The 25,305-nt window shown below is 44.0% G+C and overlaps 1 protein-coding gene across 9 annotated transcripts in view; it reads left to right on the forward strand.

Annotated features, from left to right (window-relative positions):
• Window positions 1-25,305, forward strand: part of LOC131140205 (A-kinase anchor protein 6-like) — a 94,056-nt gene that overhangs the window by 3,907 nt on the left and 64,844 nt on the right. For 5 of the 9 annotated variants that reach the window (XM_058090410.1, XM_058090415.1, XM_058090418.1 and 2 more), the window contains 11 exons: window positions 30-201; window positions 4,772-4,881; window positions 4,946-5,087; window positions 5,165-5,668; window positions 5,740-6,015; window positions 6,081-6,218; window positions 6,295-6,417; window positions 6,501-6,758; window positions 13,763-13,885; window positions 22,347-22,443; window positions 23,332-23,525. In XM_058090410.1, coding sequence (XP_057946393.1) covers window positions 30-201; window positions 4,772-4,881; window positions 4,946-5,087; window positions 5,165-5,668; window positions 5,740-6,015; window positions 6,081-6,218; window positions 6,295-6,417; window positions 6,501-6,758; window positions 13,763-13,885; window positions 22,347-22,443; window positions 23,332-23,525 — 2,137 coding nt within the window. The remainder of the gene's footprint in view (window positions 1-29; window positions 202-4,771; window positions 4,882-4,945; window positions 5,088-5,164; window positions 5,669-5,739; window positions 6,016-6,080; window positions 6,219-6,294; window positions 6,418-6,500; window positions 6,759-13,762; window positions 13,886-22,346; window positions 22,444-23,331; window positions 23,526-25,305) is intronic. The other 4 variants (XM_058090414.1, XM_058090413.1, XM_058090412.1 and 1 more) reach the window with 4 other exon arrangements.

Here is a 25,305-nt window from a genome sequence, read left to right on the forward strand (position 1 = left end):
GATGGGTGTGTCGTCTGGTGTCTTCTCAGGTCCAAGAAGCCGCCGCCCCTGCACACGGGCGCCGACTGGAAGGTCGTCCTTCACCTTCCCGAAATCGAGAAGTGGCTTCGAGCGACCGCCGCCAGGGTGACGCAGCTGTCGCACTCCGTGGGACAAGATGGCGGCAGTCGACATGTGGATGCACACCTGGTGCAGCTCAAGGTAAACTTAGCTCACTTAGCTAACATTCATGTCAAGCTAGCAGTGTCTTGTCGGAAGGTCCAGGTTCGGCATACAATGAAAGAAAACTTTATTGATAATTCCCAACAAACACAATGTAATGTTCCTGTTGGTTCTGGGTTCATTGTAGCAGCTGGTCCAATTAGAGCTAAATATAGAAACCCATTAACAAGCGCTGTGTGTGTGTGTGTGTGTACTCATTGCCATGGCAACGGGGGGGGGGGTGTCTGTGTGAGCGTCCTCTGATCAATACGTTGCAGCCTCTGACCTCAGGCCCAACATTTCCCATCATGTCCATCTTCCCTACGCAACTTTTCACTTTGCGTTCTTTGATTTATGGACATCACTCAGTTGATGCAGTTGATTTGTTGATACAAATCAATTTCATGTTTTTTTAGGGACGAATGATGACGTCAGACTGTCTCGTCATGCAGTGTTTGTCCCGAGTAAAAGGTGCTGGTGTTATCACAAACTTTAGAAAGTGACTTGACTCTTTGGCGTCTCCTGGTGGTCAGAAAATAGAATGTTTTTTCTTTTAATGAAATGATTGAATTCGTGCTTTCTATTTGATTGTAAGCCAAATAATAAATAATTAGTAAACATACACATAGAGTTTTATTAGATATGCAACCACCGTATATGCTGGTTGAATGAAAAGAAACAGCAGTCGCCATCAGTGGTGATTTGGTGCCATCCGGTGGTCATTATGTGGAACTACAACTAGGAAATAGCCATTACATTTGAAAAGCATGTGATGTCAATATAAATATTGAAATGAATATGTGTGTAAAGGAGCATGTTGATATGGCGTCTATCCATATCCGAGGTATCTGAGGTACGGGTCCAGATCTTCATATGAAGGAACACTGGCTCTACTCTGAGCTCCTCTCGATTGACCGACCTCCTCATTCTATCTCCTCGGGTGAGTCCAGCCACCCTGCGGCCATGACTCTAAGCTTGTGACGTGCCTCTGCCATGTTCCTGTCCTCGGACTCCGCTTCCTGTTTGGACGGTGCATCAGCGGGATTGACATCAACATGACTTTTAATGGAGGAGGTCATCGTTGTTATCATCTTCTCTCACTTTCATCTCCACGCCGCTTCCTTTTGCTGTCATCTTAATGCCGCCTTTGCCTGCGGGCCTTTTGCTGCGACATGACCTTGTCTCTGCCTGTGAGGACACCATGATGCAACCTGTGTGTGTGTGTGTGTGTGTGTGTGTGTGTGTGTGTTGGCATGCCATTCCGAGCTGCACGTGTGCTCCAGCAGCTGCATGAGGAAAGTCTCGGCTGCTCTGTGAGGGTTGGGATGTAGTTCAGTTCTGGGATGTAGTTCAGCGTGTTAATGACTTCAAAGTTTCACTCTCCAAAACCTGTAGTCCATCCTGCAGGTCCAGAACAAATACGGTTCTGGATCCTCAGTTTGCGGGTCTTGCTGTAAGTATCACATGTCATCATAAATGTACCTGTCAATGCATGGCGTGTCCCATGACCATCATATCATTGTTAGCTCCTCATGCTAACTGCTAACTAACCTGTGAGTTAGCCTGCACCCATCCGTCCGTTTTCTATGCCGCTTATCCAAAATGAGTTCACCTTAAAACACGAGTCGCATTTCTAGTGCACAAGTGAAGGCTTATGCACTTAAAATGCATGCCAAGTCTAAGTATGGAAGTGTGCATCTTGAGTCCACTCGCCATGTCGAGTACGGCATGGCGTGCAGCATTCAGGCACCGTCGTGCTTCTCAGCGTCAACACACGCATGTTCCCGCCAAGTACGACATTTAGACCCAACGTTAACGAGCATGTTGGTAAGGAGACGAGCAAGGACTCAAGTGCGGACGTGGTTCCTTGTCAGGGAAGCGTGTCCCCCTGATTCAGACTTCCAGATCTTTATTTAAACGTGACACAAAAACAGAAGGCTGATGTCACTACGTCTGGAAGAGGAAGGAACAGAGGGAAGGAAACTAGGAAGGAAGGACGGAGGAAAAAGTGTGAAACTAAAATGTCCACACGCTGACGTCCTTGTTGGGATTTTGGCACCTTTGTGTCTCCTTGGTCTTCCTCTCAGCTGTCGCCAGTGTGTGTGTGTGTGTGGGGGTGAGTGGGGGGTGGGTGAGGTCGCTCTAAAAATAACTTTTGCAACTGTTGCCCCCCCCCCAGAACACTCCCATGAAAGAAGCAGGTCAGCACACACACACACACACAGCGTCCACATGGATGTCGGAGCGTTGACTTCCTTGTCCGAGCTGCTCGTCGTCTGACTTTAGACGTAATCATAGAAATCAGGTAAGGTGGCGACCTTGTGACCTTTGACCCCGCACAGGCGCGTGCTTGGTGCTAATTGTTGCTGTTGTGGAGCGTTAGTCCACAGGTTTGTGGAGACTTGACCACACCTGGTCTCGGCGTGGTCGTTGAAGAGCACGGTTGCTATGGTTACAAGGCCTTGTTAAGACGTAGCCCCGCCCTTGTCGTTCTTGAGGTACTGTTTGTGACCTGTCAGTCGGCTATCACCACGGCAACCAAAAAAAGTCCAGCTTTTGTGAAGTTTGCACGTTCCCGATGTTTTTAGACGGGCTTTCTTTTCCGGGATCAACAAGGAAGGGATCCACTGGATCCACATTACATGCACAACATGCACACTCCACTCCTGAGCTTCCACTTTTGCCAAGCGTGGACTTTTTGAAGTCTCTTCATCACAACGCGTGTGTGTGTGTGCGTGTGTGTGAGCGTTTGATGGGCGAGGTGAAAGGCGGCGGTGCTGCCGGGCCGAGGGGGAGGAGTTTGAAGGTTATTGGAGGGAATGGGCCGAGCTGTCGCAGGTCGTTTGAGCGCCGCCGCGGTGATGGCTTTGATGTCGGCGCTGACGAGGGCGAGGCGAGATTGGACCTGATGTCCACGTCCACCATTAGAACCCGGGCCTAATGCATGTGTGTGTGTGTGTGTGTGTGTGCTGTGATTGACAGCTGGTGTCTTTTGCTATATGTGCACGTGACGGTCCATTGATGCTTTCATCTTGTACTTCCTGTGTGCGTGTGCACGATAGCCACTCATGTTTACACCGAACATCCACGCACGTACGAGGCGCTCGTACGTTGACGTTCTATGATGATGATGATGATGATGATGGATGATGTCCCAGCTGTCTTTTACATCTTACTTCAGATGGAAAAGACACACTTGATGTTCATTTCATGTGTGTGTGTGTGTGTGTGTGCGTGTGTGTGTGTGTGTGTGTGTGTGTATTAGCATATGAAAGCAGAGTGCAAATGAGTGAGGAAGCACAAAGACGCTCATCAGTCTTTTACACCAACTTTGATGCCAAAACTGTGTGTGTGTGTGTGTGTGTGTAATGTAATTCATGACACGCCCCCCACCCCTCCACAGCCCGGGGCGCTTTTTGATGTCCCAGCGGGACGTTTTCCACGAGGAGGCGTTTGTCCTCTGGTGTCGTGAGATAAAAGCCATCCGTGTGTTCGATTCCCTGATTGAGAGAGGCAGCGCTGGCACGTCTCACACACACACACAACCTCTAAAGTCAAACAAACGCCTCCTCACTTGTTAGCAAAGTTAAAGGGTACAGATTAGACTCTGGAAGATCTAGAAAGCTTTGTGTGCAGGTTATTGTGTGTAGCTGCTCTATAGGAGTCCACAACTCAAAGGGCCTAAAATGACCATAAAAGGTCTCCTTTAACATTTTCTACTGTTAATGATTTCACGACAGACACAGTTTGACCCTGGAACAGATGAATTCTAGTTCCATCATTTCCCAAGGGGAACAAGTCTCTAAACCAGAACAAATGCTACATGCCAGTTCTGCAAGGTCCATGATCTGCTTTTCAAAATAAGATCTATTCCTATATGTGGCCGAACCTCAAGAACTCTTTAAGAACCTCACACGGACCGGTTTTGTCGTAATGGACTGGTCTACTTCTGTCTGCCCCCATTCTGAATAGAACAGCTGACCCGACTGTACTGTGGTTCTGGCTGTAGTTCTGACACCTAGTTCCAGGCCCGCTTACAGTGTGGCAGCTTTATTTTGGAAAGCCATCAGCGGGTCCGTTAGTCCAGCGAGCACGAGCCGAGCTGGCGGCGTCTGTGACCCACTTTCCCTCCTGGCGGGCGTGGGTCCAGTCTAGAATGAGAGGAGCGGAAGCGCTGATTGGCTGAGCTGGGATCTGGGACCTGGGAGCTGGGACCTGGGAGCTGGTTCATGTCTGGGCTCAGAACCAAGAAACCCTCTCCAGCTAAAGGTCATCTAATTTTACTTCCTGTTGCTTATTCACATCTGAGGGTTATTTATAGTCACATGACCATCAGCAGAACCCGCCTTGTGGGTTCAGAAACATTGGGAATGATGTACCTTTATTTTGAAAAGCCACCTGTGCGGGTCGGTGGCTTTGTCGGCCGTGGAAGTGAGTCACGTTTAAATGTGGAAATGTCACAAGGTTCACTCAGTTCTGCTTTCAGCGTGGAACGCGTTCCCCGACCCGCACGGAGCTAGCGGATTGAATGACGTGAAGTTCTGATGTGTCTCCATGTGGTCTGCCTCAGGACATCTGTGAGGACATCTCGGACCATGTGGAGCAGATCCACGCTCTGTTGGAGACAGAGTTCTCCCTCAAGCTTCTGTCCTACTCGGTCAACATCATAGTTGACATCAGGTCAGAACCAAAACGCTGGTCAGAACCTGCAGAGCTGTCCACTAACGTGTGTGTGTGTGTCTAGGACGGTCCAGCTTCTGTGGCACCAGCTCAGGGTCTCTGTTCTGGTTTTGAAGGAGCGTCTTCTGCAGGGCCTGCAGGACCCTAACGGAAACTTCACCAGACAGACTGACATTCTGCAGGCCTTCAGCCAGGACCAGCACCAGGTTCTTCACACGTTCCTACCACCTTATCTTCCTCCCTTGCTCCCTAGCTTCCTCCTCGCTAGCCTCTTGTTCCGCAGACCCGCCGTCTGGACGCCCTGACGGAAGTGGACGACTGCGGTCAGCTGACAATCCGCTGCAGTCAGGACTACTTCTCTCTGGACTGCGGCATCACGGCCTTTGAGCTGAGCGACTACAGTCCGGGGGAGGAGCCTGGGGCCCGAGACCCCTCCCTAAATCGAGTCCAGGATGTGGACCAAAAATCAGACGTAGAGGAGATCGAAGAACCAGAAGTACCAAAAGAGAACCTGGAAAACAGTTTAGCTGAACTTGTGACATGTGATGGCTCGCCAAGCCACACCCCCCCGGCCTCAGTAGGAACCTACCAGAGCCAGACGGCGAGGCGGTCTCTACCGGGTCACAACCACAACGCTGGTGGCGCCCTGGTCTCGGACCAGGTGGTGAGAAGTCCCAGTCCGGTCTCTGAGCTTCAGAGCCGGAGCACCCCTGCTCTCATGGATCCTCCAGACCGCTCCAAGTTCTGGTTGGAGCTGGACTCGGTTTGTCCAGAAGATAGTTCTCAGGTTTCTCACTCTCTTTTCTCCACTTCCTGCCGGCTCGTTATCGTATCGCGTCTGACCTGATTTACTTTCAGCAGGACATGAATGTTCCCAGCGTCCAGGGACCCCTGAGGGACCACAGGGGTTCTTTCGGAGGAGACGTGGCCCCGCCCTCACATGAAGTGGTGTCTCTGATAGCGAGGACACGAGCTGAGACGTGTGGATGCAGCGAGGCTGAGTCTGACTCCCCGTTACCATCCCCGATGAGGGAGCAGGTCCTGTCTTCAGACCTGGAGGCAAGTGGAGAGGAGCCGGACCCCAGACCTCCTGGCAAGATGGCGGTCTGGACGGTGAAGCCCAAAGGACACCAGGTGAGGCCTGTGGACTGTATTATCTTCTCTTCTGTGAGCCAGTCTGATCTTCTGTCCCCGCTCAGCAGGAGGTCCACGTTTCATCAGAAACCAGTCCGGACCGGGAGCACTGGTACGGCTCAGACGAGTTCCTGGCGCTTCCTGCTCAGCTCCACAAGAGCGACATGCTGGCCATCAACCTGGAGAACCTGGCCCGCACGTTGGTGGGTGGATGCAGGATGAAGGTCTACCCTGAGCCCACCGCATCTTCTGGACCCAACCTTCATGTCTTTGTTGCAGAAGCCCGTCGGTGAGGAAGTTTCCCATGATGCTTTGCAGGATGTGGACGACTGGGATCTGACAGAGCTCAACCCGGACTGGGACTCTCCCGAGAGTGGAGATGAAGTTCCTTCTCCGTTACTTGTACGTCACAGGAGCTTTTTTTTCATGTTTTATGTTTAATCAATTTTAACGACTTCCTGTCACTGACCCCCCCCCCCCCCCAGCGTCCAAAGAGGCGGAACCTGCTGGGCCGCTTTAGCCCCGCCTCCTCCAGCGATATGGCTCCCTCAGTGGATGACAGCATCGAGTCCGGCCCGCTGAGCGAGCTGCAGTTTGAGGAGGAAGACGGCCGGGGGTCTGCGGACCCCCGCCTGCGGCCCGCGTCGACCCCTTCGGACCGACGTGGTGGTGCATCGCTGGTGCGGAAGCTGCTGGACGACATTCAACAGGACAGAAACCCAGATGTTTGGAAGAAGATGGAGGTAAGAACGCCAAACCAAGAAAAAGTGCAGAAAAGCGTGACTGCATGAAAAGCATCAGACCGCCAACATGGCAGACGATGGCGTGGCCTGAAGCGTTAGCGATGTTAGCGATGTTAGCGATGTTAGTGATGATGTCCGCTGAGGTCTCTCAAGGTAAACATCAGCTTTTGCCTTGAAAAGACTTTGATGGTGACAAAGGACGACGACTTGGAGTCAAATGACTTCTGTGGCTCCGACAGCAGCGGCCTGATGGATTGGGGCGTCGCTATCGGATCGTCTGCGGGGCCGTTAATCCATCATCTTACCCAGAAAGGTCATATTTGATTGGCAGGTGGATTATTGATGAGGCGATGTACTAATCAGTCATATCTGCCATATTGAATATGGCAAAATGTCAATAGCACTGAGGGTTCGCGTGCGTCATGGCTGCATGTTTAATTGGACGCCGCTCGCCGCTTCGACATCTTTACTTGGCTCTTCACGCTTCCTTCCGGAGACTTCTTCTCCCATTCCCGCCACAAATCCATTTCCTCATCAATGGAGTTCTGAGTTGGGCGGCGTCTGCGGTCTGAGCTGATGTTATCAAACGGCAACGCAAGTCAAGTTTTAGTGCGAGTCGGAACTTACTTAGACGATGGCGAACCCAGGTGGGTTGGCCCATCCAGTTGGAGGTCTGGTGCGATGGAAGCTCCAATGGGATCCGTTATTTCTTCAGGGGAAGCAGCATGGTCAGGGAAATGTAATACTACTACGTACTATACGCTACAATACACAGTCATATACATAAAAGCAATCTTCACTGGCTAAATGTACTGCAAAAAAGGTCAGTAAGGATAATTCATAATGGCGCCCACAGAGAACATACTAACTCCTTATTTCTAAAATAATGGCATTGGATGCTCATATCACCTCCTACTTCGGAATGTGACAAAATAAATAAATAAATAAAATAAAACATTAAAAAAAATTATAATAATTTTATAATAATATAAAATAATAATATAAAATGTAAAAATAATAATATAAAATGTATACATTTATAAAATAACCCAAAAAAAAACTTAAACTGTATTATGGAAAGCAGGAAGTGAACAAATGTAACAGTTAGTGATTGTAAAAGTACCAGATGGAGGGGTAGGATTTAATAAGCTTTGCTTCTTCCTACTCCTTTTGGACATGTGGAACTGGGAACTGATTATGGGATGCACTCAATTGGAATCTGATGCATGTTCAAATGAAATTAAACCATTACCATTACCATTACATAGTGTTGCTGCGCTAATCAACACTCCGCTCGTCCAAACATTGTCCACTTGAAGACCATCACTGATAGGATTCTTACCTTCTGCAGACCGAAGCAATCAAGCTAGAGATGACAACCCCAAAGAGATGTATCATCTCTTCTGCAGGAAGAAAGAAATACTTTAATTCGTTAGAAAAACACACACACACACACACACAGGTCGTTCCTCTCTGCTCGTGGATAATTAGCTGATTAGCTGCTTAATTAGCAGCATGTAATCATGGCGATGGATGAGCTGCCTAATTGAGGAAGTGAAGAGAGAAGAAGACGACCTTCTCAATCGCCGCAATGCGACTTCACCCAAAATGACAAAATACGCGCAAACCATAACGCACCACAACGCATCAGAACACAATCACACACACACATACACACACACACACACACACAGATTGCGACGTCATTCCGAAGCATATTCATACAAGGTTTCATGTTGTTTTTAAATTTCATCACATTTCCTCGCCGCCTTCCCGACCTTGAGGTCCTGGCTTGCCCGCATTTGTGTCCCGGGCACGTAAAGCTGCGGCTCGTTCATGAAAGTTCATGAGGCGCCAAATACACATGCAGCAGCAGGAGCCGCCGTCTCAAGTGCTCTCAGGAAAGCTAAAGCAGCTTCTGGAAGAGTCCGCGCTCAGATCAGCATCCTGCCGTCTCGGCTGCTGTCTGGCCTCAGCGTGAGCCGTCTGAGTCGGGGCGGCCAGCAGGGGGCGACGCCGCGTAATCGTCTGATTGGCCCGGCGGGGCGGCGGCGAGGATGATAAAGAGAGACGATGAGGGTTTGAGAATTCAAAATGTAACAAAACAACATCATCATCATCAGATGATGAAGGGAAACATGTCAACATTCGTGTCAGGGTCTCTTCCTGTGTCATGCTAGCAAACAAAATAAATGAATCTTCCGTTCATGGAGGACCAGGAGGAAAATATGACCACAGGAGCAATATCTTTTAACAAGGATACAAAAACGCTCCATTGGGAGAACATCAGCATGAAGAGGCACTGTCAGAGGAGTGAAATTCACCCGAGTCAATTTGAACTTTATATCTACAAAGTGTATGATGAGCACTATTTTACAGCCTTAAAACATATACAATATACTGCCCTTGTAGTGCGTTTCTTTATGCAAAGCTTGGCAGCTAGCTTAACAGTCGAACGTGCTCCAATAAACGAACAAAGTTTGCCTTTTCTTGGCCTTTACTGGGGTCATTCTTCTAATACTGTAAAACTGTACAGAAACAACCACAGCACCAAAATATACATTATATACAGCGATATGACACAAAGAATAATCAACAATAAGAGTAAAACTAGCATAATAGCTACGATCTACAAGTTAGCCACAGCTAGCATCACACTTAGTAAACTGATACAACGACACGACAGTCGTACAATTACGTTTCTAATGCTATACAACGATTTAAATGATGTTATACGTCACTCACAGACATATAGACTCGTATTCCGTCACAGCGAGTAACGTTTGTGGCGAGGATCCAGGTGAACGTCAGACAAGAAAAATGCAGTGGATTATTGCGTACACTAGGTGTCGCCAAACCAACTGCCAAACAAGACAACATATTAAGGGCAGCACATACAATAATTGGCTACTTCACTGATTTATCTTATTATTGCCTATTTTGGTAACCTTATTCTTACTATAAACGAGGCAACACTATATTGTTACTATGTTAAGAAGTCATTTTAGGTCTTAAGTAGTATTTTAACCATTTTGAAATCTGTGCACTCAGTAACTAAGTACACGGTGTACACAATGTAGTTATTGAAGTAACATCTGAGACACAACATCAGTCCTTTACGACTCGTGTTGATGGACATCAACTTCCTGTCACACCGCTACGTGTCATCATCCATGCAGGCCGTTGTTGGGTTAGCATGAACATACAATAAAATCTAAAATCAGGAACCGTCATAACAAAACTGTGTCAACTTTATGAGGAAAAAGAAGTTTTTTATGTGATGATAAAGATTTTTCAATATGACTATGCAAACATTATGACAGCAATGTCGTCGTTTTATTGTTATAACTGGATTCTTTATGAAATCCATTTCAACATTTACATCCATTATTTGTGCCATTCATTCATTTTCTACCGCTTATCCTCACAAGGGAGCCTATCCCAGCTGTCTTTTTGGGGCGAGAGGCGGGGTCCACCCTGGACTGGTGGCCAGCCAATCACAGGGCACATATAGACAAACAACCATTCACACTCACATTCATACCTATGGACAATTTGGAGTTAGCCAATTAACCTAGCATGTTTTTGGAATGTGGGAGGAAACCGGAGTACCCACACATGGGTCTCCTAGCTGTGAGGTCTGCATGCTAACCACTTGTCCGCCGTGCAGCCTTATTTGTACCATTTTTATCAAAAACAATGAAAGGGTTCCTCCAATTCTTTGGCCCACGCATCATTGCCCGTTATCCCGTTATGCAAATGTGTCACCAATATGCCCCTCCCCCGCCCCGCCTCCAAAGCCCCACCACGAATAGATGGCAGTCCTGTGGGAAACACCGTCGTCGTAGTTTGATGTGTAATACATTTTGTTGCTTGTTCAGTGTGTTGTCTCTTCAACTTTCCTTCAATATTCCTCCTCTGCCCTCGTTGCCTTCCTCACCTCCTCTCATCCTCCTCTTCCTCTCGTCAATACTTTTCATTTACATTTCTCCTCCGACGCTCAGCCATATTGATGTTTTTTTTTGAAGGGTCACGCTTGTAATTAACATACTGCCGCTCAATCGGTCAAGGCCTATACACACACACACACACACACACACACACACACACACACACACACACACACACACACAACGGTGAAAGAATTCAATACAGCAATTTAAGCAATGTGGCGTCTCCTGAATGCTCCATGTTTCACTTTCACTTGCTCCGCCCCGCCATTCCAAGTTCTCTCAAGGTTGTGTAGTATTGTCAAGGTCATATAGCAGGAGTGTCCAAATTTATTGGCCTTTGGCATATTATAAAAATATCATCAAATAACAAAAACAACAACCCAAAAATGATCATAAATTTCAGTTTAAATGTTAAAGGGGAATTTTTACGGTTGAGCGTCTCGTGTTTTAGTCGTTAGGGATGGAAAACAACGCTCAGTCACACCCTGAAGTGGACATTGATGGGCTGTTATTGTGTTCGGGCTTGTTTAGCATCAGACCATAGGTAGTTGGGAGGGCAAGGTGAGGAGCTGTGAGTGGCACAGATAGTTGCGACGCCAATGAATGGGAAATGTAGATTTCAAACGCACCCTGAAGGCACCGTTCATAAAAGTAGAGTGATGTACCTTCTCAGTCAGGAGTTTGATTAGCACCGAAGCAGTTGGCGTTTACGCTAACGCAAAGCACTCAGACAATGTTAGCAATAAAGCTCTTCGCTAAACTAAACTTGAAGAGAAGACCCAGTATAAAATAATAATAATAATATTATTATTATTAGACCCAGTAGACTGGGTCCCCTCATAATAATAATAATAATAATAATAAGATATTATTTATAATAATAATAATATATTATTATTATTATAAATAATAACATAAAATACAATATAATATATAATATAATAATAAATAATATTATAATAATATATTATTTATAATATACAATTTATTATATTTTTAATAATAATAATTATTAATAATAATGATAATAATAATATATTATTTATAATAATAATAATATATTATTATTATTATAAATAATAACATAAAATATAATATAATAAATAATATAATAATAAATAATATAATAATAATATATTATTTATAATATACAATATATTATATTTTTAATAATAATTATTATTAATAATAATGATAATAATAATATATTATTTATAATATTAATAATATATTATTATAAATAATAATATAAAATATAATATAATATATAATAATAAATAATATAATAATAATATATTATTTATAATATACAATAATAATAATTATTATAATATACAATATATATACAATATTATATTTTAATAATAATCATTATTATAATAATGATAATAATAATTTATTATTATTATTATTATTATTATTATTATTATTATTATTATTATTATTATTATTATTATTATTATTATTATTATTATTATTATTATTATTATTATTATTATTATTATTATTATTATTATTATTATTCCACATAGTGCTTTCATTATTCGTTCACAGAGCGGCGGTGGTAACTACGTCTGCATCCACATCCGCCCTGGGGTAGTCTGACGGAAACATGGTTGCCAATTTGCAGCTCCGGCCTCTCCGACCACCAGCAAACATTCATTAAGATTCCCACGCCAGGGTGGGCAGCACCAGGCTACCTCAGCTACCCCCTGGTGGTAGAAGCTAAAGTTTGCAGGCAGCGCTTGGGTCTACTCCGCAGAATATAAATAGCTAGGACTGCATCTGTTCAAGTCTGGTAAAAATAACGCAATGAATTGATATGAAAATAGCTCAAAGTGACGGCTTTGCTCAGATATTTTAGATTAGATTAATTCCATCAATTAATTACTGATTGTAATGAATTAATCTTTCTTGTTTTACTCTTCTGATAGCACTAAATATGACATCAAACAATACAAACCATTCACATTCTTTGTTTACATTCCTTTGTAAACAATATAACAAGTTAGCACGCAGGCCTCGCAGCTAGGAGACCCGAGTTCAATTCCATCCTCGGCCATCTCTGTGTGGAGTTTGCATGTTCTCCCCGTGCATGCGTGGGTTTTCTCCGGGTACTCCGGTTTCCTCCCACATTCCAAAAACATGCTAGGTTAATTAGCCACTCCAAATTGTCCATAGGTATGAATGTGAGTGTGAATGGTTGTTTGTCTATATGTGCCCTGGGATTGGCTGGCCACCAAGAAGCCCCAAGAAGACAGCTGGGATAGGCTCCAGCACCCCTGCGACCCTGGTGAGGATAAGCGGTAGAAAATGAATGAATGAATGAATGAACGAACGAATGAATGAACATTGTAGATCTGATCCAGATGCCATCTTGGTATTGATGCTACGATGTTCCACACGAAGACGTCTTAGCTAACCAACATCCTTTAAAAGGACATCTCATCTCTTGCGGGTCTCTGAAGGTCCAAGCGCTGGTTCCTCTGCGCCGTGATCCGGTCCTTCCATGTCTCCTTCATAGCCGCGCTCTTCCAAGTGTTCTCTTTGAAGGTGCTCCAGAGTCAAGTGGCTTTAGCGGCGTGGATCAATAAGACATCAGACGCTGCTACGCGTGGACCGGAGCTGTCTTCTTCTTCTGTTTTCACCTCAGTGATCAGAGAGGACGCTCCTTGAAAGGGGATCCTGCTTCAGTGAGATGTTGGACGTCCTCCTGCTTGATCCTTGTGTGTGACCATGCTGGTGTCAGCCAGCAGGTGGCAATAGGTCTCCACCGAGTCTTCTTCTCTGGCTCGGCTTGTCTTTTCCTGTCTGCTGTGAGGACGCAGGGACATGTTCAGTCTTCTCATCTTGTCTTTCCTTATTTGTCATTCATCTTCTGACCAACATTTATTTTTGACACAAATGATGTTCTTGGATATCAACGTGTAGAATAGTCGTTATGTTTATATAAAGGTTGAGCTCCAAGGTTAAAAAAATGTCCTAAATAACGATATAGTTGTGGATGAGGCCGTTGTTCGATGCCCTCAAAAGTGTCTCCCTGTCCCACAGAAGGTGGTGCAGCAGCTGGACAGCTTCATCTCCTGGCTGCAGGAGGCGCTGGAGAGCGTGGAGAACTGGACTCAGCCCAGGGCCGACCTGGACAGCCTGAGAGTCTACCTGGACACACACCTGGTCAGCGCACACACACACACACACACACACACACACACACGTTGGAGTTGGACCACAACAATGGCTGCCGTCTTCTGTCCCTCTCATTCAATTTGTAGCAAGTTCATCACTTTCTTTCTCCTTTTTTTTTCATCTCCTGTTTTATCCGCCTCTTTTTGTACCACCTGACCCCCGCCCCCCCACTCCCGCAACCCACCCTGCACACACACACACACACACACACACAGTCTGTTGTCTCTCGCTGTCTCTCTTGATATCACTCTGTCCTCATTTGTAGCAAAGAAATCAAACAACAAGCAGCTCCAAACATATGGACGCACACACGTGCACGTACACACACACACACACACACACACACACACACATGCGCACGCATGCAGTCAAGGTGCAATGAGACGAGACATGAGCACGCTGAGATTGCACACACACACACACACACACACACACACACGGAGAAAAACAGATTGTATTTGCATTGTATATATAAGACACACACACACCATGCAGGCTGATATTAGCATAGATTAGCATATTCCTGGACAGACTTCCAAATGAGCGTCTATAGTCCCAGCAGAACATCATCACACACACACACACTCACACACACTCGGCCTATGGAGATATTTATTTTGCTTCTGTTTATTTACACGTGTCAACTTTGTTGTGCACGCCAGCAGCGCTACCGTTAGCGGCGGTTAGCTTCAATTAGAATTGCCGTCTCCTAATTGGTGCCTCTCGTTAAATAAAGCAGAGCGGGATGAAAAGGCATGGCTAATAGGAGTGTGTAGCGCTACGCTCCTGATAGCGTCTTTGCTAACTCTTTGCACGCGCGCGCGCGTGTGTGTGTTGGCGCCGATAGTCACACTTGCACTCGGTAGCGCTTGGCGTACGCTAGCGTGCTTAATTCTGGCTTTTGCTGATTGATGTTGAGTCGTGCCGTCCGTTTGTCTCTGATAACTTTATTTCACTTTTTGCATGTGGCTTTCACACAGAACCCCGTGAGGTGGGATGTTGCCGTAACTGTGTGCTTTCACACAGAAGCCAGTGAGGCGAAATGTTGCTGTAACTGTGTGCTTTCGCACAGAACCCCATGAGGTGGGATGTTGCCGTAACTGTGTGCTTTCACACAGAACCCCATGAGGTGGGATGTTGCCGTAACTGTGTGCTTTCACACAGAACCCCATGAGGTGGGATGTTGCCGTAACTGTGTGCTTTCACACAGAACCCTGTAAGGCGAAATGTTCCCGTAACTGTGTGCTTTCACACAGAACCCCATGAGGTGGGAAGTTGCTGTAACTGTGTGCTTTCACACAGAACCCAGTGAGGCGGGGATATGGCATTAACTGGGTGTGTCTTCCACACAGAAGCCATCAATCATAATTAGACGACATCATCGTCGGGTGTGATGTATGAAATGAAACATCCTGTCCCGTCACCGTGTGATGCATTTTCACACAGATGTGCTCCAGCTGTGATCTTCCCAAAAGGTGGGGTTGACTTTGTCCGCCCATATTCCGTGTCGGTGCTGTTTATACAGAATAGAGGTGTGGAAAAAAGGCGGAAAAAGTCAAATCTAGTTAGGAATGGAAGAGGTATCCAAAGAGATGGGGTGGAGTTTCCAGACTGTTTACATGATGATGATGATGATGTCCCTTCAGCCAGCTTTGGCCTGGATTTTTGTTCTGTGTGACATGCACCAGCACACAATAGGACGTTGATCAGACATTTTCTGGGTGCCTGCGGCAGCGTCAGAGCTCCAGCAGAGGCGGAACGCTGCCTGCCGTGTTGTTATGGAACGATGGCAGTGTCCTACCTTTAATGGGTTCTGTGTGAAAGGATCCTATGAACTCTTTTGCTCTAATTTTAAGTCAAGTTTATGTAAAAGTGGACAGGTGGACAATGGACAATTAGTGTCAGGCCGTGTCTCAATTAGTGCACTTTCAGTCTTAGTCTTATAAGTGCACTTAGTCTTATAAGTGCACAAGTGTGTTCACACTGAAAAATGTAGTGTACTGTGAGTACCCACACATGAATAGTTCCCACAAACGGTACGGTTCTCCCTCCAACACGCATTCGCACGCAGAGCAGCAGTGGGCGGAATATCGCCGCTCTCCCATGTGTGTGTGTGTGTGTGTGTGTGTGTGTGTGTGTGTGTGTGTGTGGACACGTGCAGTGAATGAGCGCAGGTCTTTTCCGGAACCCCGGGGAGATCAGTGAGGCGAGAGGATGCCAACACACACACACACACACACACACACACACACAGAATGGTCTTTGTGTGTTGTTGTGAGATGGCGGCCAATGAAAGAACTATTGATTGACGCTGATGCTTGATCCTCGCCCGTGAATCGAATTATTAGAAACAACCCCAAGAGCTGAGGACGACACAAAGAAGAAAAAGCCTTTTAGTGTAATTTGCAGTGTTGGGCAAATCAGTTGTAGTTACCCGTTACGTTCCCAAAAAAGCAATTTAGTACGAGAATGACTCCTTTCCTGCATGGAAAGTTATGCTACTTTTGGGAAAAAGTTCCCCATATGTGAAGGAACTGAGATTTAGTTTTTGAAGGTGCCGTTGTTTGGTCTCCAGAGACCGTTACGGTGTTCTCATGTGTGGCTTTGAGATGAGACATTCATGAACGAGTCGTGTCGTTTCCACGATGAAAACCGATTTCCGTTGCATATACGTAAGAAGGTTCCTTCTTATATCGTATACTCTTGGTCTCCACAGACCACTCCGGCGTTCTCGTGTGTGACATTCATGAACGAGTCGTGTCGTTTCCACGTGTGTGACATTCATGAACGAGTCGTGTCGTTTCCACGTGTGTGACATTCATGAACGAGTCATGTCGTTTCCACAATGGAAACCGATTTCCGTTGCATATACGTAAGAAGGCTTGTTATTATATCGTATAGTCTTGGTCTCCACAGACCGCTCCGGCGTTCTCGTGTGTGGCTTTGAGATGAGACATTCATGAACGAGTCGTGTCGTTTTCACGTGTGTGACATTCATGAACGAGTCGTGTCGTTTCCACGATCAAAAACGATTTCCGTTGCATATACGTAAGAAGGTTCCTTCTTATATCGTATACTCTTGGTCTCCACAGACCACTCCGGCGTTCTCGTGTGTGACATTCATGAACGAGTCGTGTCGTTTCCACGTGTGTGACATTCATGAACGAGTCGTGTCGTTTCCACGTGTGTGACATTCATGAACGAGTCATGTCGTTTCCACAATGGAAACCGATTTCCGTTGCATATACGTAAGAAGGCTTGTTATTATATCGTATAGTCTTGGTCTCCACAGACCGCTCCGGCGTTCTCGTGTGTGGCTTTGAGATGAGACATTCATGAACGAGTCGTGTCGTTTTCACGTGTGTGACATTCATGAACGAGTCGTGTCGTTTCCACGATCAAAAACGATTTCCGTTGCATATACGTAAGAAGGTTCCTTCTTATATCGTATACTCTTGGTCTCCACAGACCACTCCGGCGTTCTCGTGTGTGACATTCATGAACGAGTCGTGTCGTTTCCACATGTGTGACATTCATGAACGAGTCGTGTCGTTTCCACGTGTGTGACATTCATGAACGAGTCATGTCGTTTCCACAATGGAAACCGATTTCCGTTGCATATACGTAAGAAGGCTTGTTATTATATCGTATAGTCTTGGTCTCCACAGACCGCTCCGGCGTTCTCGTGTGTGGCTTTGAGATGAGACATTCATGAACGAGTCGTGTCGTTTTCACGTGTGTGACATTCATGAACGAGTCGTGTCGTTTCCACGATCAAAAACGATTTCCGTTGCATATATGTAAGAAGGTTCCTTCTTATATCTTATACTCTTGGTCTCCACAGACCACTCTGGCGTTCTCGTGTGTGGCTTAGAGATGAGACATTCATGAACGAGTTGTGTCGTTTCCACGATGAAAACCGATTTCCGTTGCATATACGTAAGAAGACTCGTTATTATATCGTATAGTCTTGGTCTCCACAGACCACTCCGGCGTTCTCGTGTGTGACATTCATGAACGAGTCGTGTCGTTTCCACGTGTGTGACATTCATGAACGAGTTGTGTCGTTTCCACGTGTGTGACATTCATGAACGAGTCGTGTCGTTTCCACGTGTGTGACATTCATGAACGAGTTGTGTCGTTTCCACGTGTGTGACATTCATGAACGAGTCGTGTCGTTTCCACGATGAAAACCGATTTCTGTTGCATATACGTAAGAAGGCTCGTTCTTATATCGTATACTCTTACACAGGCAAACCTTTTTCGTAATTAATGTTGCATAACGTGACTTTTTTCCGGCTAATGTCGCACAATTTAATGCGCACCTTGTCTTGTTATTAACTCATTCAAAGCCAGACATTTTTCAAACGTCCCTCTCAGTATCGGCCATTTTGGACGATTTAGACCGCTTTTTCAAGGCACACTCAGAATATAGTGTTCTAGGTTATATATACTTTAGTTCTTTAGTAATCTGCAGTAGAACATAGGTAAGTTTCAGCAAAATAACACTTAAAGCCGCGACAAAAACAACACAAAAAATGGTTGTTTTGCATGAAAATAACAATTTATTTACAAATATAACGCCATTAATTATTTACAGTTTTCACATCTGGAATTGAACTTGTGGAAGCTGCACAGCGCCGTGCTTTTGACTTCCTGGTTGCCGCGCTGTGCTTCTTACACGGGAAAGATGCTGGCCCAGCTTCTATAGAACGCACTTCTGCCCCCTGGTGGTCATTTTTTGCATCTTAAAACTGCACCAATCATGAGCTCTTCTATTGTGCAGTTGCGTCATCACCTCTTTTCATGCAAAAAAACAACTAAAAGTCGTTTGAAGCGAATGAAGTAACACACTATGTGAGTCCTACTGTGTTCGCAATTTATTTTTATTACAAAGTGTACTTGTTAGCATCCTTAGCTTGCTAACAAAACGTCAACAGGAACCGGATGTCAGCTATGTCGCTCATCTATGATGTCATCAGTGGTTGACTCAAAAAAAAAAAAACACAAAAACTACAGTACAGAAAGTAGTGCTACTAACGCCATGTTGTGTTGCTGATGTTGTGTACATTTTGTATCCACGGCCCCCTGCTGGTCATGTCCAGGAATGACACTTTAAGGCTTTTAATGTCCACTAGAAGGCAAACGTCTGGACGTGCACAGGAGAAGCTCCGCTGTGTGGAGACAATTTGATCATCTTTATAACAAACACTTTGATTGAATCATGTCTCATCAAGCCCCCCCCCCACACACGTATGTGTGTGTGTGTGCGCACGTGTGTGTGTACACTGCCCTATACACAATGTCAAAGTCGCGCCTCAATGTCATCTGCCTATCAGTGCTGCACACCCGCCTCGCTAATATGCTAATGCTAAGGGCTAAAGCGTGGCAGGCAGCTGTGCTATATGGTCCTGTGCTCCAGGCTAATATGCTAATGCTAACAGGTAATCTGATGCGCCAGGCTTTGAAGCGCCTCCACTCAATGTGGTTATGTAAATTAGCTTAAGGAGTTTGAACCTTTTTAGCCCGCCAGCCACCGACGACGATCAGAAATCCTCCAATCCTCCACCGAGCTAGCTTCGCTTGCAAACGCCGTGTGTGTTTAAGGCCACTTGGAACTTCCACTTTGTACGCGTGAAACTGCTTTTAGTGAAGCTAACCTGTACAATATTTTACGATACAATATTTTATGAAAAATGACCTGATTTTATTGTTATATTAATACTATTAATATCACACCATGCGTCTAAACAAGCTAGCTTTCTGCTAATACCACTCCCATCCTGTAGAAGTGATAGCGAGTTGCTTTAATGTACTTTCTTTTACTATAACATTAGACGTTAGCCTTCACTTAGTTCTTTCATTTTACAATCGTTAGAATTATTTTTATTGCTTTTTACTTATTTCTTGTAACGCAATCTGTGTTTATTTTTTTATCATGGCAAGTTGTTTATATGTGGACGTGTGTTTATTTATTATTTATGATTTGTATTTTTACTTGTAGTGCGTTTTAAAGACAACACATACACACAAACACACAAAGACGCACAAAGACGCACACACATAAATCCAAAGAGCTGGAGTGTGACGTGCGTAAAAGCAGAGCTGTTGCCCGTCTTATCATGGCGTGATTGATGGCTAGCTGTTCTCGTCTTATCGATTCTATGCTCTCCATAAATTTAGTGCAGGAAAACGGAACGCGGTCGCCGGCAGAAAGCGCCGCTGAAATACGATGTCTCTTAGATAACGCGGCTAATCTGCGCGTGCTAATTCACCGCTTCCCGGGCTGGCTGGGCGCGCCGCTAGCTGCGCTCCGTGTTTATTAGCGGCCATCTTTGGCGTCTTATCTGAGAGCTGCTGAGGCGGCTGGGAAGTGACTCTATCACGTGTGTTTGCCGAGCGGTAATGACTGTAATAATCTATGGCTACGTGTTTGGTAGATGCGTACTGTTGATGTCGCCCAGGTTCCACAAACTAGCGCTTTTATTTCACCGTTACGAGTGTGTCCGTTGTTATATTTCTACGTTTTGTCCCCATACTTAAAATATATAAAAAACTCTATCACAACAATGCCACATGAATGGACTAACCCTAAACCTAACCCAAAAACTTATATACCACCAATAAAATACACAAGAAATTAAAAAATAATGTGTATGCCACTAATAAAATACATTAGAAAACGTGTATACCAACAATAAAATACATTAAAAAAGGGGGGCTCTGAATTAAATAAAAATTCCATTGTCTGTCTTTGTTGTATTGTTCTTATATTTGTACATTTTCTCCCCATACTTAAAATATATAAAAAACTTTTATAACACCAATGAAATACACAAGAAATAAAAAAAAATTGTATGCAATACATTAAAAAATGTGTATACCAACAAAAAATATCTTAAAAAAGGGGGGCTCTGAATTAAATAAAAAAATAAAATAAAAAAAAATAAAAATTCCAATTTCTGTCTTTGTTGTATTGTTGTTATAGTTATACGTTTTGTCCCCATACTTAAAATATATATAAAAAACTTATATACCACCAATAAAATACACAAGAAATTAAAAAATAATGTGTATGCCACTAATAAAATACATAAGAAAACGTGTATACCAGCAATAAAATACATTAAAAAAGGGGGGCTCTGAATTAAATAAAAATTCCATCTTCTCTCTTTGTTGTATTATTGTTATATTTGTTTATACAGTAAACCTCGGATATATCGGACTCGGATGTATCGGAAATTCGCTCACAACGGACAGATAAAAAAGAACCGATTTTTCTGTAATGCATTTCCAATAAAAATTCATTGCATATATCGGATTTTTTATAACGGATTTCGCCTATTTCGGACAAAATCTCCAGTCCCGTTCCAATGCATTTCCATGAAATTTCCCTCGCAGATATCGGATGGCCGCATCGTGGCGCTCCGATTCGCCGAATGGTGACAGGCCGCTATACGACGTCATTTGCAGCGTTTGCAGCGTTGCCTGCGCGTCCAGGTACATTGGAAACATAGTCAAGGAAGTGCCTTTTTATAACGGATAAAATCCCATTTACGCATATACCGGATATAAATCCCATATATGCGTAAAACGGACATTTTCCGGTATACGCATATAACGGATTTCGCTTATATCGGACAAAACCAGCGGGAACAATTGAATCCGATATATCCGAGGTTTACTGTATATGTATTATATACGTTTTGTCCCCATACTTAAAATATATTAAAAACTTTTATACCACCAATGAAATACATTTAAAAAAATGTGTATGCAATACATTAAAAAACGTGCATACCAACAATAAAATACAAAAAAATATATTTAAAAGCCTGTACACCACCAGTAAAATGCATTAAAAATAGAAATAAAAAATAAAATAAATATGAAATAAACCAATAAACTCTAATAAGTTGTTCGGCACTAATAAAATACATTCCAAAAAATGCCTGACCTCGTAGAAAAGCACCAAAACAACAACAAAAAAAATCCCAGAGAGTCAGGAGGTCAGAATGAAATAATGGAATTGGAATGACTTCCATCATTAAATTACAATTACTGCATTTTAAGAGGTCACGCTTCATCTGTACACACACACACACACACACACACACACACACACACACACCCAGCTATCAGAGATAAAAAAGGGCGTCTAGATGAGAGTGAAGTGTTTTGAGCGTTGCCCGAGGCGACTGGCTGCCTCCGTCCATCAGCATCTATTTCATTCTTTTTAGCTACTTGATCCTCTTGTACGTTTTTAACTTCGCTGCTTTGTCGTTCTCATCACCTCTCGCCATCTTCTTGTATCCTTCAGCTCGCACTGCAACATCTTCCTCCCCCCTTCTCTTCTCCTCCACGTGTGAAGTTGTACCACGTTGTTGTTGTTGTTACAAGCCTGGCATTGCGGGGGGACACCAACATGACGTACTTCTTGTCCTTTCAGACGTTCAAACTCAACGTGGACAGTCACGGCGCTCTCAAAGAGAACATCATGGAGGTTGGCGGAGCGCTCCTCGCCACCGTTCCTGCCCAGCAATCAGGTGCGCACACACACACACACACACACACACACACACACACACACACACACACACACACACACATATTCCATTCATTATTAATGTTTGGATTAACACAATGACCTTCAGACAGGAACGTGGTTGAAAGACACGTGGCTTTAACATGGAAGCGGAATAGCGGCGGACGTGGGAGTAGAATTGGGAATATCAGCGTTTAATGGGGAACTTGGGACGGATCATGTAGGGAATGTGGTAGTACAATCAGGAATACAGTCATGCCTCCATACAAAGTCATTTTTTGTGGTTGAATACAAACTATATTATATGTAATATTTCTTATTTTGGCTTGTGATCGGCCTGGCAACCAGTCCGGGTGTACCCTGGGATAGGCTCCAGCATACCCGCGACCCTATTGAGGATAAAGCATAGAAATGGATGGAATTAATTGGGGTAATACAAATACCTGACCTTAACTGAGGCAAGTGAAGCCTGCGGTTCTTTTCATGTTGTTGTGGGGTCTTTTGTGACCTCTTGGATGGGTTCTTGCTGTGCTTTTGGAGGAATTTTGGTTGGCGGGCCACTTCTGGGAAGGTTCCGTATTTTTGCTGTTTGTGTGTAGTGGCTCTCACTGTGGTTGGCTGGAGTCCCGAAGCTTTAGAAACAGCTCTATAACCTTTTCCAGAGTGCCATGTAGATTTGGATTTTTTTTCTCTTTTAATATTTAAAAATATTTCATCTTTAAAAATATTTTATAAGTTTCATTAAAGAAAAACATGCTAAAAAAGTGACGTTAAGAAAAATGACTTAACTGAGATGAACTGAGAGCTTCTACCGGTTTTTGTAGCAGCTCGTTCCGGAATGCTCTGATCCCGATATTCCATCATTCCTGAAACCTCTCCTGTTGTTCAGGACTCGGGGAGATCTTGCACATGGTGTCCGGCCAATGGGATCAGCTCCAGCTCCAGATCCGCCGCCAACACGGCTGGATGCTCAACACTCTCCGCTGCATCCAGACCCGCCTCTTCGACCCCAACCAATCAAAAGAGCCCTCGGGGGAGCTGCTAGCCAATCAGCAGGCTCTATTTCCAGCAGACCACCTCCAGGTAAAAGTACTCAGTTGGGCTTTTTATTACTTCCTGTTTGGCTTCTTTGGCTTTTTGGAGGTTTTTTTTTTTTATTCCTGTCTGCTCGTCCATCACATTTTTCCTCCTCCTCCTCCTCATCCTCCTCCTCCTCCTCCTCCTCATCCTCATTGAGGACATAAAAGTCCTCAATGTGTCTTTACTGTGTCTTCATTACATGCTCTTAATGACATGCACGTGTAATTAGTGTGTGTGTGTGTGTGTGTGTGTGCAAGGTCGCCCAAGGGCAATGTAAGCGTGGTTGTCAATGCACAGCAACGTGTGTGAGTGTGTGTTTAAATGAATGTGACCTTGAATAAAGGGCAAACTAAAGGGCAAATGGGAATGAAAGTATCACATGATGACGGCTCGTACAATATTTATTAGCAGCAGATCATTACTAGAGATTAAATACCAACTTGTATCAATAATTCATTATCTCATCTTCACTTTTGCTGCAATTAAGACGTGCACACGTGGAGCAAATACGGCGTACGCGCGTCTATACCACGCGGACGCACATACGCACGTACCCGCGGTACGCCGCTGCTAACGGGACGCCACGGCTGCAGGTGGCGCTGTAACACGAAGACATTCATCGCTGGCCAAGACGCAGCAACAGGAAAAAAATAGCATATTCATGCATCATTCATTCGTTCATTCGTTCATTCGTCCGTCCTTCATTCATCTGTCCACTCGGGAATTAGTCTGTCCGTTCATCCATTCATTTCGTCAATCATTCATTCGTTCACCCGTTCATTCATTCGTTTGTTCGTATGTTCAGTGTTTCTTTTGTTTATCTTGCCTTTGATTCATTCATTCATTCATTCATTCATTCATTCATTCATTCATTCATATGGTCAGTCTTTCTTTTGTTTTGTTTTGTTTATCTCGCCTTTAATTCATCCATTCATTCATTCGTTCGTTCATTCATTCATTCATTCATTCATATGTTCAGTCTTACTTTTGATTATCTCACCTTTAATTCATCCATCCATTCATTCATTGATTCATTCAATCATTCATTGATTCATTCATTCATTCATTCATATGTTCAGTCTTTGTTTATCATGCCTTTAATCCATTCATTCATTCATTTGTTCAGTCTTTCCTTTGTTTATCTCGCCCTTAATTCATTCATTCATTCATTCATTTAATCATTCATATGTTCAGTCTTACTTTTGTTTATCTCGCCTTTAATTCATTAATTCATTCATTCATTCATATTTTCAGTCTTTCTTTTGTTTATCTCGCCTTTGATTCATCCATCCATTCATTCATTCATTCATTCATTCATATGTTCAGTCTATCTTTTGTTTTGTTTTGTTTATCTCGCCTTTAATTCATCCATCCATTCATTGATTGATTCATTCATTCATTTGTTCAGTCTTTTCTTTGTTTATCTTGCCTTTAATCCATTCATTCATTCATTCATTCATATGGTCAGTCTTTCCTTTGTTTATCTCGCCTTTAATCCATTCATTCATTCATATGGTCAGTCTTTCCTTTGTTTATCTCACCTTTAATCCATTCATTCATTCATATGGTCAGTCTTTCCTTTGTTTATCTCGCCTTTAATGCATCCATCCATCCATCCATCCACCCATTCATTCATTCATTCATATGTTCAGTCTTTCCTTTGTTTATCTCGCCTTTAATCCATTCATTCATTCATTCAGTCTTTCCTTTGTTTATCTTGCCTTTAATCCATCCATCCATCCATTCAGTCATTGGTGTATCCATTCATTCATTCATTCATTCA

The sequence above is a fragment of the Doryrhamphus excisus genome, chromosome 13, assembly GCF_030265055.1.
Source record: "Doryrhamphus excisus isolate RoL2022-K1 chromosome 13, RoL_Dexc_1.0, whole genome shotgun sequence".
In the NCBI taxonomy this organism is placed as follows: Eukaryota; Metazoa; Chordata; class Actinopteri; order Syngnathiformes; family Syngnathidae; genus Doryrhamphus; species Doryrhamphus excisus.